This window comes from Trichoplusia ni, chromosome 16 (assembly GCF_003590095.1).
Source record: "Trichoplusia ni isolate ovarian cell line Hi5 chromosome 16, tn1, whole genome shotgun sequence".
In the NCBI taxonomy this organism is placed as follows: domain Eukaryota; kingdom Metazoa; phylum Arthropoda; class Insecta; order Lepidoptera; family Noctuidae; genus Trichoplusia; species Trichoplusia ni.
Window position 1 is genome coordinate 362,376 of NC_039493.1, and position 19,718 is coordinate 382,093.

A 19,718-nucleotide genomic window follows, 5' to 3' on the forward strand; every position below is an offset into this window, starting at 1 on the left:
ACCTCAAAAAATTGTACCAAAAAAATGTAGTAATGCATAAAGATTGTAATGAATTCTATTTTATTCATGTTTAAAAGATCTAGACTTAGAGTATCGTTAACCTGAGCTTAATGTGACTGTTTACCAGAGTAATATATCTAACCCAGTAATATTTCGGCCTGTCTCAATGACGTCACTAAATAATTTACTTTTTTATTTGCAGCTAGAATTAGAAGAGGAGAAATCGAAAGCGGAAATGTTAATGATACAAACGCCTGAAATTAAACGTAAGTTAAACGATGTTAGTCACTAAACGCGATAATTATTATGTATATGATAACCACTCGTATAATTCAACTCTCTGTTAAGGCCTCGCTGGCTTGTAGTTAAAACGTGGTAAAACAAAGCTTGGTCGCAATTGAATAGCTGTATCTAAGCATGCAAAAATTTACAAGAGCGTCTTAAAAGTTCTTAAATGAAAATACAAGCTTATCATACAAAATCATAATCAGGTCATACTTGAACAGGGAAACAAAGTACGATGAGGTGATAGCCAAATAGACAGTTTGATGAACGCTGACTCGTTTGAACACTTTGTACAAGTGACAAAACGACATAAATTGCTCTTGTTTCAGAAAAACTCAACGAAACGGAAGAGAAAGCGAAATTAACAGACGAAAAATTCCAGAAGCTAAAAGGAGCATATACTCAACTGAGAGAAGAACACATCACGCTAATTAGACAGGTTTGTATTGTTATAATGAACTTGACATTTGTGAAACCGACAAATCTTTTAATACACTTGAACCATCTCAAAAAGAAGTTGGACATTGTTCGTAGAGAATCTCAATAAATCTGTTACGATTCCGCTACACACAAACCAAATCAAGCAATCTTGCTTACTATTAAAGTAAGTTATATCTGTTTTAGAAAGCAGAAGTGGATAAATTGTCAGCAAACCTGAGAGCGGCCGCCGCGCAACACGAAAGCGCTAAAGTAGCGCTACAGCAACAACTAAACGATAGGATGAAGTAAGTTGTAGATATTTTTTATTTATTTTTTAATATTAAATAATATACCAAAATACAGTGTCTTTAACTTATGAAATTTTATATGTAAATAATATATGTAAGATCGCCCAAGCGTAACTATAGTCCTTCCGCAGTAAAGGGTAAGGGTTTGAATCCTTGAGTCTCGAGGGTTTACAAACATACAAGTTTCATGTGCAAAGACACCCTTTTATAAAGGAGTCCTGACATAAATTGTTGTCCGCACAACTGAACTAACAACAACACTACAAACGACGTCTGTGTTAACATTTTACAGAGATGTCGAACTGCTTCAACAAAGCGCTTCAGCAAGCGAAGAGGTTGAAGCTTACAAATCACAGGTGACAAGTCTACGCGCCGACCTCGAACAATCCAGACAAAAAGAACTCGAACTAGAAACACTCAGAGCTTCCATGGAGGCCTTAGAAATAGAACACAAAACAGCAACAAAAGAACAGGAAGAAAAACTAACGACAATAACCAACGAACTGAAAGAAACCACAGAAACATTAGACAGAATCAAACAAGAGAAGGAAGAAAGAGAAGTAGAGCTGACAAGAGTTAAAGAGGAGTTGGTAGGGCTTCGAGAGAAGAGTGGGGATGAGTACAAAAAGGTAGTAGAAGAACGTGAGGCAGCTTTAAAACAGGTAGCCGAGTTGCAACAACAACATGCTCAAGAAAAAGAGGTCAGTACTGTATATTTTGTAGATAGTTTTATATTCATAGGGTATGTGTAAAGCTTGCTAGCATGACTTACTGCATGTTTAAAGTATAACTTATATTTAATCCTTGCTTTAGCCTAATACTAACTAACCTTAGTATAGTGATACAGTAGACCCAGGCCTTGTTTTCCTGTAGGTATATTTCACATTCTAACAAATATAATGTAGATACACTAAGTAACGGTTAATACAGATTTGTGTAACTATTTCAATAACATTTGTGTTTAATAGGAAGTAACAAAACTAAACAATTTCGTAAGTGAATTACAATCAGAAATTGATGGGTTACAACATAAGCTTACGATTACCGAAACTGACTATACAGCTCAGAACCAGAAAATGAGAGACGAATTAGTCACTAAAAACCAAGAGCTTGATGATCAACTTAAATCTAAAGAAACTGAAATTAAAGAGGCTTTAGATAAACTAGAAGAACTACAAATCCAGTTACAAAATTCTAACACTGATCACGAAACCAAAATAAATGATAATGAGACTGAGATTTCTAATCTACAAGCAAAGATTGAAGAACTAATAGCAAGCAAAGATACTAATGAAGCTCTGATAGCAGAGCTAACGGATGAGAAAAATAACTTAAACGTACAACTGACAGAAGTCTTAGCAGAAAAACAAAAGATAGAAGACAATTTAACTGAAAAGTTGACAGAAATATTAAACCTGGAAAATAACTTAAAAGATCTAGAAACTTCTAAAGACCAAGAGCTCCTGCAATTAAAAGAAGAATTACAGAAAGCAATTGATGAAAAAAATAATGAATTAACCAATTTGAATAAGATCGTAGAAGAAAGATCTGAATTTGGTGATAAACAGAAGTTCGAAAGCGAAACATTGTCCAAAAATGTAATAGAACTTCAGGCTATCATTGATGAAAGAAACAAACAATTACAAGAACAAAAGCTCTCTTACGAAGACCGCCTGAAAGACAGTAACTGTGAGCTGACAATTCTAAAAGATAAACTACAAATTCTCACGGAATCTAAAGACGAAATCATCGAAAATTTAAAAAGCATGATATCTGAAAAAGATAGACAAGTTATTACATTAAATGTTGAAGTTACTCAACTGGCTGACGAGAATACAAGGCTTAAGGATGAGTTATCCGAAACGCAAGCGCAGTTGGAAATAGGTAGCGATGAACTGTTCACCATGAAGGATGAACACGAAACATTCGTCGACAGAAACGAAAGGAATATAGCTATGAAAAACAAAGAATTAAGAGAGCTACATGACAAAATCAATGAACTTACTAAACTCAAAGAAGAATTGCAGCAAGACAATGAAAAACTTATTAACGAACTAAATTCAGAAAAAGAGGTTTGTGTTATAATTAATCTTGTTGTATTGTGTCGTCCCACGATTTCTTTACTTTAATCCTTTGTCTTTAAATAGGTATTACAAAGTAAACACTTGCAAGTAAAAGAAGCACTCGATAATTTAACTAAGATCTATGATCAGTTGAAATCAGAGAAGGAATCTTTGACCACTCAACTGACCAATGATATCAACGAATTGAAATTACAATTTGAGCAATATAAAAACGAAAAGGAAAGTGAGATTGCTGAATTAAGTGCATCAAAACAAAATCAAGAAACTACTATGAACGAACGTATTATTCAAAAGGATGAGGCTATTAGCGAGGCTGAGACAGTTATACAGAAGTTGAAGGATGAATTAGAGGAGTTTAAACAACTGAAATCGAAAGAGAAAGAAGATATCGATGCCCATATATCTGAGAGAGAACGAGAGAAACAGGTTAGGAACACAGTGGCGTTGAGTGAAGTGTGTCGTCTTACACCACGTTCGAGGAACACGTTCAGTTTGGTGGCGGCCATCTTGTGTGACGTCACTACTATGGATAGCGTTGTTACCACTAACTGTGTCTACAAGGCTTTGGGGTCCTCATTTGGTTATGGTCTTGTGTCATTTCTAGTAGTTATGATTTCTTTATTTTTCGTTTTTCTTTTTCAATTTAAATTCTTTATTTTTATTTTTTTATTTTCTACACGTTTTACATGTAGATAGAGCTCACTGTTTGACTTAGTTGTACTTTCTCGAGTTGAGCTTGCATGTAAATATATCTAAACCGCATGTTTTTCTTTTCTCTACGTCTACGCCTGCATCGCTGTGCATGGATTACTTTCGGACTGCGCTCTTCGACTCGCTTGGAACCTTGGGACTTGCGTACCTTCTTCTATGGTGGTATAGTTATTGGAGACTAGGCTAGAACACACGGAGAGTAAGAGATTGAATGCGGAGTGTGAATTACAGGATTTGTTGCAACACAATACTGTGCTCGAGGCTGATTTAGCGACTGTCAAGATACAGTTGGAAGAGGCGCAGAAGGCCTTGCAGAAGCGTTAGTATACTTTCACTGTAATACTGTTTAGTTAGCTTATTATGTACATTGTACAATGCACTTTACCAATTTGACAAAAATTACCATAGATGCTTGTAATGAGTACTAAGTTAAAGGTCCCCTAAAAGTACCTACATGACAAATACAATTTTTTCAACTGAGTTGCGTTACAAAATATTGCTATAAATCTGAAAAATATCTTCGATCAACAATTTACTTTTAAAAACTTCTTTCTAGATTTAATATATTTTAAACAAATTAAGACTTTGTCTTAATCAAAAAAGGTATGATTCCATTACTTAGTCGATACTCACACTATCCCTCTCGGCATACAGAAACAGCTCGCCTGGTGACTGTAGCCGGCGAGGCGGCATACGAGGTCGCGAACGGTGCGCTCGCGTCCATCGAACACGTCAACTCGCACGACACAGTCAGCGCTACTGCTGATCTAGCTGCTAAAGCGCTGGAGGAACTGGCCAGGCTTAGTGATGTAAGTACTTAGGTTCTAGATATATGGACTGCATCTGAATTGTATTTCAAATGCAGTCGTAATGCAGTGAACTCGACTGCAATAGAACTGCGAACCAAACGCGCCTTCCGATTACACGATTCAATTGTAGTCGGCGTGCAATCCGAGATCAAGTGCAGTTCTATTGCGTAATTCTACTGCATGCAACCAAAAAGCGTTTTTGTTGTATGTATTACAATTGTGTCAGAGGTTACGTAAAGAATGCAGTTAAAGGCAAAAAAAAAATATAATTGAAAGTAAATCATAATCTTATCTTCGGTAGCTCAGCAATTAAAAGTTCGTTTCCTGTCTTGTCGCCTATGGCACATTATGACCCCACTTTATTTACGATTGTTTTTAAAAAAAAATCAATTCAAAATTGGAAACCATTTCATCAAATAATAACTTTTTGATCAATGTGTATATGATAATAGCCTATATTCTGTATTTAACCTACAGGTGTCTGGCAACGAGGAGTCGGTAGCTCGGTCAGTGATATTCGCCGCGCACAACACCGCGCAGCTTTCGGCGTACGTTTCCGACGTGGCCAATGTATCTACAGATATAACCCTTTCGGAGAGTAAGTCATTCATGTCATTGTGTAGGAATGCATAATAAAATTATATGCCATAATTTTTGAGAATCGTAGTAACTAAAAGATAGTCTTCCTTCTTATATACCTGTTTTCTCATTAAGTGAAAATTATAACGACCTCAAAAAACTATCATGACGATGTCTAGAAGTAAGAGCCTTAGACTATAGAAAGCCCCTTCATTTAAACTGTATATTAGCTAGATCTCTTTTTGCATTTGCCCCTGCACCAAGAAGAAAACGTTGTGGTAATCGAGATATGTCGTTCTCATATCGGTCTGTTCAGTCTTGAAAGGCTTTGTCACAGACAAAGGCCTATTCCCTAGCTAGATCACGTCGAAATCAACCCCAAATACAGTTAAAACCAAGCAAGATTGTTCAAAAGTTAAAAATTACGTAAATTCTGTCTTCTAGAACTAAACAACGAATGCCGCTCAATGCTTACCGCCACAAAGGACTGCCTGGAATCCGTCAAAAGCGGTGCGGTGGTCGGCTCCCACTGTTCTGAAGTACGGAGCAGGATCCGCAGCTTGATGACAGCCGCTGTGGCCGCCGAGCGGCTGAATAGTGGGTCTACCAGTGTGGACGACGAACTGGCTGATATGGATCGAGCTATAGAGGAAGCTGCATCGCAGATTGAGGTGCGTATGTCTTTTGGACAATTTCTTTGGTATAAGCTGTTCTTTTTTAAAGACTCCTGTAGTGGGGAATTTCATCCTTGTGGCGCAAGGGTTTCATAATCATATAAGACACATGCGCATAGACATTTTGAATTATAACGTATTATTTGTTAATGGTTTATCGAATGTCGAATCGAATTTTGGTAAAAGTTCTCTGATTTGTACAGGGTATGTTAGCAGCCACCCGTGCTGGCGACTCGGGGGTCAAACTAGAAGTGAACGGCAAAATCCTGGATGCGTGCACAACACTCATGGGAGCCGTCAAGATCCTGGTACAGGATGCCAGGAAACTGCAGAACGAGCTCGGAGATCCAAAGACCAGGCAAAAGATGTATAGGAAGAACCCTCAGTGGTCTGAGGGGCTCATCTCCGCGTCTAAAGCTGTTGTGTTTGCTGCTAAACTGCTAGTGTATGTCTTTTCCTAAATATTTACAGAAGATATGTTGTTGCTTTAGGAATATGCCTCTGGTCTATTTAGAATTGTTGCATAAATCACACTGAAAATCCAATTTGACTATTTCAGCTTAGAGTGATGAAATATATGGTATAATTCTCAAGTTATCTTCGGGTTAAGTTTAAAAAAATAAGGTAAACAGTTTCCCTGTAAGGCTCGAGACGCACTCAAAACCTATAGTATCCTACTTTATTACCTCCTTTTTCTCGCGTCTTTATCGTTGCTACTATTGCTGTAGATTGGTACGAACACCAAAGTTTAACTGTTTTCGAGTCTTACTAAACGGATGCACAGTACTCATAGATCGGCGGTTATGTAGCCAGGCTCACATTCTTTTTCTTTTGAATTCTGAATCTCGGAAGACAGCAAGACGAAAGAAAGCTTTGACCACTGTCTTACTAACGGTGATGGTTTTTTCATGTAGGACCTCAGCGGACGAGGCTGTTGGCTCAGAGGGGGCTTCGGGAGCTGTGGAGGGCGTGTCGGCGGCGGCGCACGAGGTGGCGGGCAGCGCGGCGCAGCTGGTGGCGGCGTCGCACGCGCGCGCGCCGCCCGCGTCGCCCGCGCTGGCCAGGCTCACGGCCGCGCGCCGCGCCGTGGCCGCCGCCACCGCCGCGCTCGTCGCCGCCGTCAAGGCCGGCTCCACGCTCGTGCTGGAGCAAGGTACGTGGCCACGTACTATATAATACTTATTCTTCATAACAGGGAGATGCAGTTGAATAAGATATTTTAGGTTAAAATCCCCTAGATTTTTTCACGTTTTTATTAACTAATTTTTTTGTTTGTTTGTTTTTGTAATTTTTGCATCTCAATTTTGAGGTAGTTCCCGATAAGCTAGCAGGCTGATATTTACAGTATAGCTTCAAACCCGATGACTATGCAATTTACAACCATAAAAACTGACAAAACTTGACATTTAAAAACGGGTTTAGATTTCTTTAATCTATTCATTCTTTTAACATAAAGGACTGGATGAGAAAGCTCTTGAAAAATTAATAACCTTATTCATCTAGTACTAAGGTATGGTACCATCATGGCCATAAAATTTACATTCAAGAAAAATACAATTTACTATTCTGGACAAGCAAATTTAAGAGTAAGAGGCCCACATGTGGCCAGTTGGCCTAAGTTTTAACAGCCTTATCCTAGCGTAAATATCTATAGCTATTCAAGCATTGACAAGCAAAACTGTTCTTTACCTCCATAGAAGCGCTAGACACGTCATCACTGTCGTTAACGGCGACCAGAAGACTTGAGATGGAGAGCAAAGTACGCTCGCTCAAGCTCGAGACCGCGTTAGATGCAGAGCGCGCCCGACTCGCCGCGCTGCGCAAGCGACACTACCAACTGGCACAGCTAGAGGAGGTATGTACTACTCACACACGTGTAGAAATTCATGAAAATGTAAGGTAGATCGTACGTCCAATGCCAAGAATTTCAAACGAAGATATAACTTAGTCCATATCCTGTTAATATTTGCCTCGGTCGTTATCTATTTGTTCTCCATATTGTAATGAGTTTCTTTAAAAAGAGCAAAGTGATATTATCCTTTGCTCTTTTTAATGAAGAACGTATTAATAAAATAATGCATTTTTTTTCGTTTCATTTCTTCTTCTTTTGGTGTTTTGAATTCTGGGTTGTTGATTAATTTCTCTAAAATTAAGCATGATTTATTCAGCGTTCTTACACTCGGTTTCCTAAAAGCAGACCAAGACTCGACTACGACTTTGATTGATGAACTACTATCAATCAAAGACAGCTGATACTAAGAATTTCACATAAGATTACATAGAAAATGTTGAGCCTTTTAGAAACTGAGGGTTTTACTGGTACTAACAAATTTACTAACTTTTTTCTTCCTTCAAATGACTACATATACCGTTTTACCATATAATACGATAATAAATAATAATAATAAATAAATTCCCTCTAAAACCAGACACTTCTAAAATAGTTCCATTTCCTCCCTATATCGTATTAGAGACTTGACTTGTGATTTTCTTCTTCCGTAAATTTTCTCAATTCTATCAGTGTCACTTGTTTCGAGTGACAGTTACATGGTAAGACAGTATATTCAAAAGGTGTACTGCATGTGTCTTTTTCACTAACACTTTCCCACTAACGACGCCTTTCCTATCGCGTAGCAACCTGAGAGGGCAGCGTAGCAGTTTATTTAAGCATGCGCGGTGAAACAGCAAGCCTACTAATGTACATAAGTATTTCTTATTAACATACAGCTTTGGTTTGGGTATGATGTTTTGTTTCTTGTAAATTGTACAGCTTCTACCGCTAGCTTTTTTTGTTTTTTTTTCTTTCTGGCAATTCTTTTGTGGATAGAAGTTTTCATTAGACAATAATATTAATCGTTCAATTGGAATCTACGGTACGCTATGCCGATCTGTATATCTGTAGATCTGCCGACATGTAGATTCTAAATGGATATGGAATATAGCAGTTCACGTTGTGCTAGACTTTTCAGTCTTCTCCTAAAGACGTTTATCCGCTTTATGCTCATGAACAGTGCAGTATGTAACGCATAGCCCATATTATATTGTAATGTAGTTTATAATTATAATCATAAACCTTTCATTAGGCCTCGTAACAAGATTTACTTATCGTTATAATACTCTCTACCCAACATTATGCGGCCATGCGTCACATACTACACCTTACTGTGATAATTTTATTGTTCTTAAACTATCTGATTTTTTTTGAGTGTTTGTCAAGTTAGTTTAAACGTTTCTGTGTGTGTCGCTATACGCATGTGAAATGTATGTTATCACTGCCTCTCTTATCTTCCATTATTTTTATAACCCCTTTTTATATGTTATGGCATTTTAACTTAATCCCAGATTCCTTATCATAGTTCTATTTAATCTGATACTTTCAACTTCGAAAACAGACTACTTCAGCTGATGGTTGGATTAACTAATATAGTGCTCTTTTTTACAGAATGGAAACATGGAAAACGGAAAAGATTGAACGTACAGAGAAATATCAAATGTGAAGTAATTAACCGATATGACAATCTGTTGCACACACGATAAGCTTGTGATCAGTTGCTTGTGTTATTTTCAGTTTTGAAAACAATTGTACTCGCATTTTTATACCATTTAATATACCACGATTTTTTTATTGTCATGCTTGCCAAATGCTCAGTTTACTATTGTGAAACAGAAACAGTTAATACAGTATACATTCTGCATTGCTATACAGCGTTGTACTACAAGTATTTTTAAGTATCTACTAATCCAATTAGGCACTTGTAAGCTAAATTATGTTGCTTGTGTAATTGTATTACGGTCTGACAGAGCTGTTACATACGTAGTTTACAACGTACATGTACCAACCAAAGGTGATCGATGCTGTATGCTGAGTCACAATATCGATTAACCTTGGATCTGCAGCGTAGTGTGACGGAGATAACGGTGCGGTTTATATTAGACTGATTTAAGTAACCCACTGTAATAGATCAGTTAAGATAACGATCAATTAATATCGACGTTTGCGAGCCGCACGTCAGCGTTGTACATGTAGGTATGGCAGCATCGGACGCGCGTCGCCAGGCCCGACAAGCCTCTAAACTGGTCGATCCCCACGATTGACGAGCATGATCACGAGACCATGAGCTTTAAGCAAAGAGACTAAGGTAAGAATTGTGAATTGTCTACGTACCTTTATATATAGATATTTTATAATTACTAATAAACTAGTTATACATGTTATGACGCGGAATTGTTGTAACTTAGCAGTCATAATCACTCCCCAATACAATCTGTAGGTTTAGGTGTATTTCGTGTGATCACTACTTGAAATCCCTTTGGATGTCACTAATATTAGTCTAAGTGTAACTATTTGATTTATATAAATTTTATTATACTATTAAATCAATTCAAACAAATAGATCGTCTGTCACGCTCGTTTGTATTATTTATTCCTTATAACATTTACTAATATACTTACATGTGTAAAATTATTATTTAGTTTCATTTCAATGAATACATAGACATTTTTGAAAGACTAAAGCTTGACAATGTGAAGAATGTCTTGGAGTCCGACCTCCAGGGCCACGATTCTACTATTTACGGCCGATGAATGAATGGCAATTGGATTAAACCTGAAACTATTCCCATTCTCTTAAAGATTTTGCCAACACAATTATTGGAACTTCAGTGTATTGACCGTTAGTGTTCCGCCTCGTAGGTACTGAAATTCCAATTATTGTGATGAAAAATTGCTTAGAATAATAGTGCCAATTTAATCGAATTTCCATTATTTCATCGGCCATTGTAAACAGCAGAATTGGGGCCCTGGAGAAAGAAAGCGGGTCGTGTCAGACTGGCAATGCCGAACTCCTTACTGAATACTTACATTACCTACTAAATACTTGCACAATTTCTAGTATATGGATTGCTAAAGAAAAGTACAGTAACGGCCAATTACCGAAACAAGCTTGCTCATAATTTTTGCTAGTCAATAAATAACTACGTATTAGTCAATACAATAGATGTCAATGACCGGTGTAATCGTATGATCAACACGCTCAGTATATCAAGTGGATTGCGCGTCAATACACATTATATTACTTATCACTCGGAGATCTTCATTGTCTAAACGACTACCGTGTATGTAATATACGTTGTTGTCGTTTAGACAGTGGCAGTAAAAAAATACTTCGATATGAGCACTGTAATAAAAAAATGTATGAAAAGAGAACAAGTAACGTTGGTACCGCAAATTTAACTATCCCCAGTGAAAAATTAAACACGTATAAATACTTCGTTCACTGTTGTTCACATTTTTTTAAAAGACACACCTTAACAAATAACCAGTACTATCTATAAATCCCAGATAATGGCAACTTTCGGATAATGTTCATTGCGTTGATAAACATTTTACCTATGTCCCTTCATTATAAAATAACCTTGTGTTTGACCTTTCATGGTGATGATAATTTCAACTCAATGTCAATATTTTTTAAAGTGAACAAGAAATGCGAACCGTAAATGTTTTAATACAGTATTGTTTTTTTATAAACTGGCGGCATCCTCTTGATAAGAGATAGCTATTATCATCAAAAGCTGAAATACGTTCGCGCCGAAATAAAATTAGCAACCATTGTAATCAGATTACCGTGCACTTGTGACCGCAAACATTTATCATTGTACACTTCAAGCCGGTGAGATTGTCACGAGGATAAGCAATAAAACAAACATGTGCTTACACATATTCCATATATTCGCTGTATTACCTAATACTGCTATAAACTAAACGAAAAGCAAGGCGAACGTATTGATTACATCATTTAAATACTTTCTGCAACAAAGAGGACAAAACAATATCAAAATATAAATTCAATAATAACTAATTGTTTTACAGTACATTGCATACCTACAGAAAATGCTTGAGCTGTGGAATGCTAGTTCGTAACTTGAGATTATACTTGCACTTAATACAATAGAATAAAAACAAGGATTAAAAGAAAAAAAATATTATAGAGATTATTATGCAATTTTGAACTCTGTGATCAAAATAACATTCTTATAAATTGTTCGCACACATCACTAACCAGTGGCACTTCGTATTTGTGCAAAATTACACCCTATCATAATTAAAATAGTTGATACAAATAACTCTTAAGTACAGGAAATACGGGTGGTACTCAAATTAGGCCAATTATGTCGATGATGAATGTTTCCACACTTCCGACTATATAATATGAAACTGTAAGGCTATGTCGGTGCAAGAAGCCAGCCATTCACTGTGTGAATACATCTGATATCAAAATCTTAAGACGATGGTAAAACCTTCGAAAATTTAGCACCACAAATTGGCTTCTCACTATATTTTAAAATACTGGATTTATTTTGCAATTAATATACATATGCGAATGCTAAACTTGGTCATTACATGGTAATGATTAAAAAAAATGAGCAGTTCCTCACATAGTTCTTGATTTCATGTGATTTGATTGATTTAGACATGTACAATTGACAAAGTTGCACTTGATTCAGTTGACCATCATACGGCACAATAATACATACTAACACAATGCTAAAAATTAAAGACAAGTGGCATGACACACATTAATATGAATAGAGAATGAGTAAGACTATAGATATGACACAAGGACAAAGATGGGGAGGCAAGAGGACCTTGCTAATGGTTGGGATGGTAAAGTACAGGCCGAAGTGACAAGTTACATTACAACGGGGGCTCGTCCCACTTGAGGTGCTTCTCTGGAGTCAGGTGGACAATGCGGACATGAACGGCTTGGTTCTTCTCAAACTTGGGAGGGATCGGACAGAGTCTGTATATTACTTCATCACCGGGCAGTGGCACATATTCCCCTTCAATACTGAAATACAATAAGAATATATACGAAATATAACAAGACAGTTTTTGTGGATCTAAAAAAAATAGTATGTCCTTCATCATAAATCATATGTAATATGTGGGCAAAAAAACTCAAACAAAGAACATGCTTGAGTGACCTCCAAACATGTTAACACAAACAGCCTAAATTTATGAAAAAGTACCTGTGTTGTGTTATCAGTTCAAATTGGAACAATGTAGGTATGAAAACAACAGGCTGGGAATGTATGAGATAATTTATTTACAAAGAGAGCCCACTAACGTGTTTTGTATGTCTGTGCCAAGTTTCGAAACCACTTTTTAAGTGTGCACATCAATCACGAATGTAAACAAGTCTTGCGAAACTATAAACTCGTGTCATGAAGCATTGATACAAATGGTGTTTACTTTTAAACTGTCGAAAATTTGACTTACGCCTCTTCATATATAAAGTAAAATAAAAAAGTGAGATAAACATTCTACTTGAAAGGTATATTTCTAAACGATTATGTTTGTTCAACGATTGTTAACAAGATATTAATTGGAAAAGTATTTGGTAGATTATATTAGAGCTAACTTAATAGCAGTAAAATCACTTACTCAGAAATGTGTAAAAATATATCTTCGCCGCCTTTTTCCGGGGTAACAAATCCATGACCTTTTTCCCGACAGAAGGATTTAATTTTCCCACTTTCTATTGGATTACCTAATGCCCTTTCTGACCTAGAACAAAACAAATATCATTAAAAACATTAAGAAGAGTCAAAAGCGAAAAATATGAATCTTATTCTAGAAAAATTAATAAAAAACATCGCCAAAAAACTTACGTAGAAGCTGTTCGGTTTCGCCGCGTTATAATTGGGCTTGGCAACTGTAGATGAGAATTAATTTTGTTTGGAGAATCATCACTGTTAAATCCGTAATCATTAGACATGATCACAGTAAAATAGTTTTGAGCGAAATAAATAATGAAGAACTTCGCATGAAGGAAGAAAAACAAAATGTCAGTGAGCCGCTTGCATGAAACGTCAAGAGTTTTTTACAAAAGATATCAAATGTCAAATCCGATACAAGAAATGAGCCTGATAAGCGTTCAGAAACTAAGTTTGGTTAATTTATTTTGTAAGAAGTTTTGTACAAGTTTTATTCAAACTATATTAATTATCAGACTTAACCTTTACATATATATTACAACGCTTTTAGAAAAATATTCCGCATTTTAAGCTAATTTTGGAATCACTATGTAATGATCGGTAACCTAGAGGATTTTTTTTGTGAGACTACTTTATTAAATACAGGGCCGTGTATTTGAGCTACGCTACAAACCACTTTTTATGCCATATGATAATAAGTTAAGAATTATACTAGCAAGAGAGCTATATAAATTTGTGTATAAAAATAAATGGTATGTGAACGCGTTGTGCTTATCAGCTGTCTGAAATGCTCAAGACAATTAGCAAGATTAGCAAGCACATACGCCGAGAAGGTGAGAGAGTGCCATAGATCTCACTCTTAAAGTTTTATTAATTACGAATGTGTGTCTACCTACAAACGTTTACGATATGGTAGCTATTGTTGTATATTACGACTGGTTTAATATTTATCAAAGCTTAGGAATTAATTAGAACTGCATACAGACATGTGAGAATCTTTATTAGTACCACATTTTTACACTAAAATTATTACATTTTGGTACCTACATGATACATAGGTACATACTACACATACAACATACACATTTTATTGCATTTGTCACATTTTACATTTAAATTCTACAATGATAATAAGTAAGATATAGGGTCATTTTATTTTTACAGAGCTATCATACAGATAAATTATATTTTAAATTAGTATTATCACAAGTAATATTTTAATCACAAAGTATTTTATTTAAAAGCCATTGGCGCATTATATCTAAATTATAACATTTTCCTGTTACTATGAAATAAATATAGTGAAGTTTTTCAGAGCTTTTAATAATTATCGATGGCATTGATCGCCCCTGGACAAACTCGTCGTTCCGGTGGCAAAGGCAATTTGATCTTTGGAATAAGAAGGCCTTCCCAATCTCCCTGCAAATATAAATAAAATTAGCTTGGATATTTATGAAATAAATTTAAAAGGGTGATGATCAATCCTCTATCATAACTAATTAAAAAAGGTTTGAAAAAATCATAATATTCCCTTTAAAAGTTTTACATAGTAAATCTCACCTGGAATCGAGTTCCATCGGACTTGTTGCACTGCATAGATAACGGGGACTCCATGTACAGGGTGTTCAGGGCGCTAGCTCTCAAGTCTGACCACGGATGTATAGCCAAGTAGTTCGCACGAGGGGCAGCTGTGTATGAAATAGGCATGTTGTCGAAACTGAAACGAAAGTGCATTCATTTTTTATTATCATTATAACATATTGCTGTTAGATATTGAAAGTTGTGTTTGCATGCATCGATCATTGGCAGAATACGGAAAACATGTTCCAAAAAAAAATTTGATGCCTACATTCATCTTTCGTTAGAACTTGAAGGAGTTGTTTCGTTGGCACAGTGCTACTGCAGATTTACAGTTCCGTTTCGGGTAAGTACTGAATACTAAATGCTATAAAGAGCGAGTGAAACGAAAAAAATACCTTACCACCATCAAAATAAGTCTTACTTTTTTTCGAACTTGAAGTAGTTCTCTAGAGCCAAATTGGAGACAGCACTCTTGCAGACTTCCAGCTCCGTGGCGGGGTAGTAGTGTATGTAGTTGACGCACATCTCGTCTTGAATGGAGTGCCCGCCGACCGTGGCGTTCTCTCTGTCCTCAGTGTTGTGAATGCATGTTGTTTCTAAGTAATCACCCTAAACAAGAAAAACCCTTATAATAGTTATGTTTTGTTCATATTATTTCGAATGTCCTTATCCTTTTTTTAATTTGAATATATTCTGAGAGCTACCCCTGCTGAAGTTAACACGTTTATAGCGGTTAACTGAAACGATTTTCTTTAGGACTTCAAATATGTTGTATATTTTTCTCTTTCAAAATTTGATCCAAAGAATACGGTTGCAAAATCAAATTGTGACTAAACCCTCATAAGTAACTTAATAATTATTACTTATTAATTAATTAAAATTAATAGGTATATCCTTACCGGTAGGACTTTCACAGGCCTATGCAGTAATCGTATCTCCTGAAAGTGGGTGGAGTAGTGTATGTCTTGGTTAAGGAGTGGCAATTCAATTCCCTGGCGCGAGTGGCGCGTCCACACTGCCACGCCGGTCAAATGCGTGTGTAGTTGGCTGCCAAACACCACTATACCGTCTGAGGGTAGACCCTGAAAGAATGAAGAAATAGTATGTTACTAACTGGAACAGTGTAGCGTAAGTATTTGGACAAGTTCGAAGATAGCTCATATGTACCGAATTGGCAAGTCAAAGTGACTCGTCGAATCTGCGATTCGATTAGGTCTAGAAAAAATATAACCAGATTCTGCGGGTCTTGCTCAGGAAGAGATGAAAAGAAAGTAATCATAAAGATTCTCGCAGACGATCAATTGATGCGTTTTGTGTTTAAAGAAAACGCTGTGCTCCTGATGCTCCTAAAATCTTTCAATCAACATTTTTCAAAGCAGTCAATCAGTACAAAGCAGTCAAAGAATAGAATTATAATCGGTGCTAACAGAGTAACTATTCCCTAAATCAATCTCAGATAATCAGTCCAAGTCAAAGTCATCCATACAAAAACTGTGAAGGCCAACCGTGTCTACATAATAAATTCATTGTAAAAAAAATAACAACCACTCCAGTGCATTGCGGGACGCAGTGGGCCGTCAATGGGAAAGCCTTCTGCCGCCCAGGGATGGCCATCTTGTCGGTGTACTCCAGGCCCAGTTCCATGATCGCCGCGTCGTACTGTCGCAACTCAGAGGTGAGGTGCAGGGTCATACCAGAACTATCCACCCAGTCTGAAACGAAATTAACAATTTTTTATATCATTTCCTTGCCTGTAAAGACGTTTGTCGCCAATCGTTATTTGTGGAAGCTTTAAAGTTTCGACTTCTATAATGATGACCATGATGACATCACAGCGAATACTTTACAGCTAAGGTTGGCCACATGCATGACTGTGACAACTACACCGATTGTCTCATCCTTATTAGAAGATTTTGTGAAATAATACATTTAATCTCGGATTGAATAAAAGCGTTTGATACACTTTGAAAAAATATTTAGTACCTATTACTTTAAATATTGGGTACCTTTTCTCATCTGCGGATTGTTGTAATGTACTTCAAGCAAAACATATTTGTTTGACTTCGGTCCTCCGAGAGGCAAACCAGCTTCTTTTGGGTAAGTAAATGGCAGAGCTCCCATTGCCCAGGCGGCTTTTACCTGACAAAACGTCATTATTTTTTAAATTATCTACACGAAATTACATATGAATCAATTATTAAACATAGCTCTTTCCTTGCAGGGCAAAATGCCTTTTTACGTCTCTTCAATTTTGTTCTGCCCAGACCAGACATAATTGTAGACATGCCACTAAGTTACAGGGGTAGGGAGTTGTTACAGTTTTATCAGAGTTCCAATTTCCAATGAAGTTAAACTCGTCCTGCGTTCTCCAGCCGGCCATCTTACCTTCGAACATGTTTTAGTGATATTAGGTCTGTTCGGATCGAAGCAGTTGCCTTCATAAAGTGGTATCACCGCGTGAGGGTCCGTGTCGCAATAGAACACCTCCATGTGGTGTACCAAGCCCTCGTTACCTTTGGTTATTGACGATTCAAACTAAAACAACAATTTTATTAAGTTAGTTCTATAATAAAGAGTGAAACATCTTACGCATCTTCTTTTTATGGTTTCGTACTCAAAAGTAAAGGGCTGTCCGGACGTTTGTCGTCTGTCGTGTAAAACGGATGAAAATATTGCTTCTATAGCATCTACAATATTCGAACTCTACCTACTCACCTGAATAATATGATGCCTTTTTTCAGTAACATAATCCGGTAACTTGAATACTTTGCACCAATACGTGGTGTCATCAGCTGGTACTTGAACGTCCTTAGTTTTGAAGTGCAGTTGATGACCAACAACTTTCTCATTACGCAGGGGAGTCAGTAGGCGGACTCTGATGAAGCCGTGGTCTTCGGTAGGGGTGCAACTTAAACAGAGACCCTTGGATGTGAACAGTTTGTCAGCACCGCGGGCCCATACCACGTGGACAGTGCCATCCTGAAAACATGTGTTAATATGAAGTATACTGCATTTGGTTAGGGAGGTATGTAGGAAGCCCACAGAAACAGGCTGTCTTTCCGTACAATATATAACATAATAAATTATAATTTATGTAGATAGGTGTATAGGTCACTATGAAATTAAATTATTAACTACTGAGACTAAAGACAGTATGCCGACCATCTAATAAAATCATTTATTCTATAAGTAGCATCATTTTAAGATTTCTTGAGAACGCTGGAGTCAACCGCAGTTACCGATACCTGTTTACAGGCATGCCACAAGGGTATTTATTAAGTCTATTCCTACAAAAAAGAAGATATTATTATAGTTTTTGAAGTCACAGACTTACCTCGATAATGTAGTCATTATCATCGCAGGTATCGAAGTAGCGTTCAAACACCAAGTCCCCAGTTGCCTCGTCCAGGTGAAATGAATCGCAGTCTTGTCTGTTGTCCCGAATTAACTTGCCTTGATCATCTGCATGTGTGTCCTATAAAACACGTTAGAGGTACAAATGTAGCACTGTCATTCGATCATAAAACAAAAAAAAATACGTTTCCATTATTATGCATTAAACTTCAAAAGGCACTAAAAAAATTGACATCATTCCTATAATACGTAAAACAAACCTCATAGTACTGCTTTCCTTTATAATCAGTCCAAAATAAGCAGGCGTCCGAGTTATTGAGATTGCCTCTGTCAGAGAATCCTAAGGCGAACCAGTTGCATGGGGAAGCCTTATCCGAAAACGATACCCGAAACTTTATCTTCCGCAGCGTGTAATCGACGCGCCACTTTAGTAACAGATTTCCGGAAGGATCAAGAACTGATTCGCTCTCTGCGATCTGATGATCTGTAAAGGAAGTTAACAGAAACTTCTTTCGATACTCAATAATAAAAATGCTGTGTTCTACCACAGTTTATTAGAGGTATCTGTGCGAAAATGTTTCTACATTTTAAAAAGTAAGAAACTGACTATAGTAACTCGTCCTGCGTCGGGATCGAACCTATAGCTCGTGCTTACAAATCCCGACGAGATCTCCACTTTTAAATCTCGGTAATAATTAGAACTTAAACAATTATTGTTCGAATTCATCAAAATAAAATTAATTTGGATGATAAAATTGATCTTAAAAAAAAAGTTAAATTGCCACACGAAACTCCTGACTTAGTTCACTGCTACAAAGGTAGGTACTAAATAAAGTTATTAAATTTTGACTTACCACGGGATCTCTTGATTTTATATGAAAGATGCGAATTAACAAATAAAGAAAGTATAAATATACATTTTAAAACCACTGTTGAAATCGGATGCATCTTGCATTGGTACTGGTGCGCACAGCTCTGCAGCAGAGCAGACAATGAGAGAGATCTGAGCTGCCCAGCAGCGCCGACTAGATATATAGCTATGACATTCTAAGAGGTATTGGTATGCCAGTCCCAGTACAGTCGAGACGAAAATGGAAGGTTTTAACTCGGTACAGTCGCTAACAAAGTTAATAAAAAAATCAAAATAATTTGTTTATTATAAAACACAACAGCTTTCCCCCCTTCCTTGTCGTCTTCTTAGTTTTCTTGTAATGATAGTAGTGATGTGATGACGTCTTATGAATTAAGGGTATATAAAGCACTACTTGTAGATTTTATAAGGTGGTAAAGGAAACAATAGCGTCCTAAAATTTGTTTCTCTACTTCGGGTGTAAACCAGTAAAAATAATCATTCATGTGCGAGTCTGAGAGAAACGCCGAAGAGCCTGAAGGAAAACAAATTAGCAAATAAAATTT

The 19,718-nt window shown here is 36.7% G+C and overlaps 3 protein-coding genes across 8 annotated transcripts in view; 1 reads left to right on the forward strand and 2 right to left on the reverse strand.

The window, feature by feature from the left end:
• LOC113501983 (huntington interacting protein related 1) overlaps positions 1–10,336 on the forward strand; it is a 36,335-nt gene extending 25,999 nt beyond the window's left edge. For 4 of the 6 annotated variants that reach the window (XM_026883326.1, XM_026883323.1, XM_026883327.1 and 1 more), the window contains 14 exons: positions 203–266; positions 615–724; positions 910–1,010; positions 1,306–1,714; positions 1,982–3,085; positions 3,161–3,523; positions 3,977–4,127; positions 4,463–4,617; positions 5,095–5,215; positions 5,641–5,867; positions 6,074–6,315; positions 6,785–7,023; positions 7,568–7,725; positions 9,313–10,336. In XM_026883326.1, coding sequence (XP_026739127.1) covers positions 203–266; positions 615–724; positions 910–1,010; positions 1,306–1,714; positions 1,982–3,085; positions 3,161–3,523; positions 3,977–4,127; positions 4,463–4,617; positions 5,095–5,215; positions 5,641–5,867; positions 6,074–6,315; positions 6,785–7,023; positions 7,568–7,725; positions 9,313–9,342 — 3,474 coding nt within the window. In that variant the 3' untranslated portion in view covers positions 9,343–10,336. Of the gene's footprint in view, positions 1–202; positions 267–614; positions 725–909; positions 1,011–1,305; positions 1,715–1,981; positions 3,086–3,160; positions 3,524–3,976; positions 4,128–4,462; positions 4,618–5,094; positions 5,216–5,640; positions 5,868–6,073; positions 6,316–6,784; positions 7,024–7,567; positions 7,726–8,504; positions 8,569–9,312 lie in introns of all 6 variants that reach the window. The other 2 variants (XM_026883324.1, XM_026883328.1) reach the window with 2 other exon arrangements.
• Positions 10,337–11,577: 1,241 nt separating this feature from the next.
• Positions 11,578–13,769, reverse strand: LOC113501984 (cold shock domain-containing protein CG9705). The gene is made up of 3 exons (XM_026883330.1): positions 13,542–13,769; positions 13,315–13,437; positions 11,578–12,718 (listed from the first exon to the last, which is right to left on the reverse strand). Exons 1-3 carry the CDS (start codon positions 13,646–13,648, stop codon positions 12,565–12,567), a joined length of 384 nt encoding a protein of 127 aa, XP_026739131.1. The 5' UTR covers positions 13,649–13,769; the 3' UTR covers positions 11,578–12,564.
• An 813-nt stretch (positions 13,770–14,582) lies between these two features.
• LOC113501985 (tyramine beta-hydroxylase) lies at positions 14,583–19,549 on the reverse strand. The gene is made up of 11 exons (XM_026883331.1): positions 19,157–19,549; positions 18,563–18,786; positions 18,283–18,423; positions 17,664–17,927; positions 17,334–17,483; positions 16,955–17,087; positions 16,494–16,660; positions 15,848–16,030; positions 15,370–15,557; positions 14,928–15,084; positions 14,583–14,786 (listed from the first exon to the last, which is right to left on the reverse strand). The coding sequence occupies exons 1-11, from the start codon at positions 19,248–19,250 to the stop codon at positions 14,688–14,690; spliced, it is 1,800 nt and encodes a 599-aa protein (XP_026739132.1). The 5' UTR covers positions 19,251–19,549; the 3' UTR covers positions 14,583–14,687.
• Between the last annotated feature and the right edge of the window lie 169 nt (positions 19,550–19,718).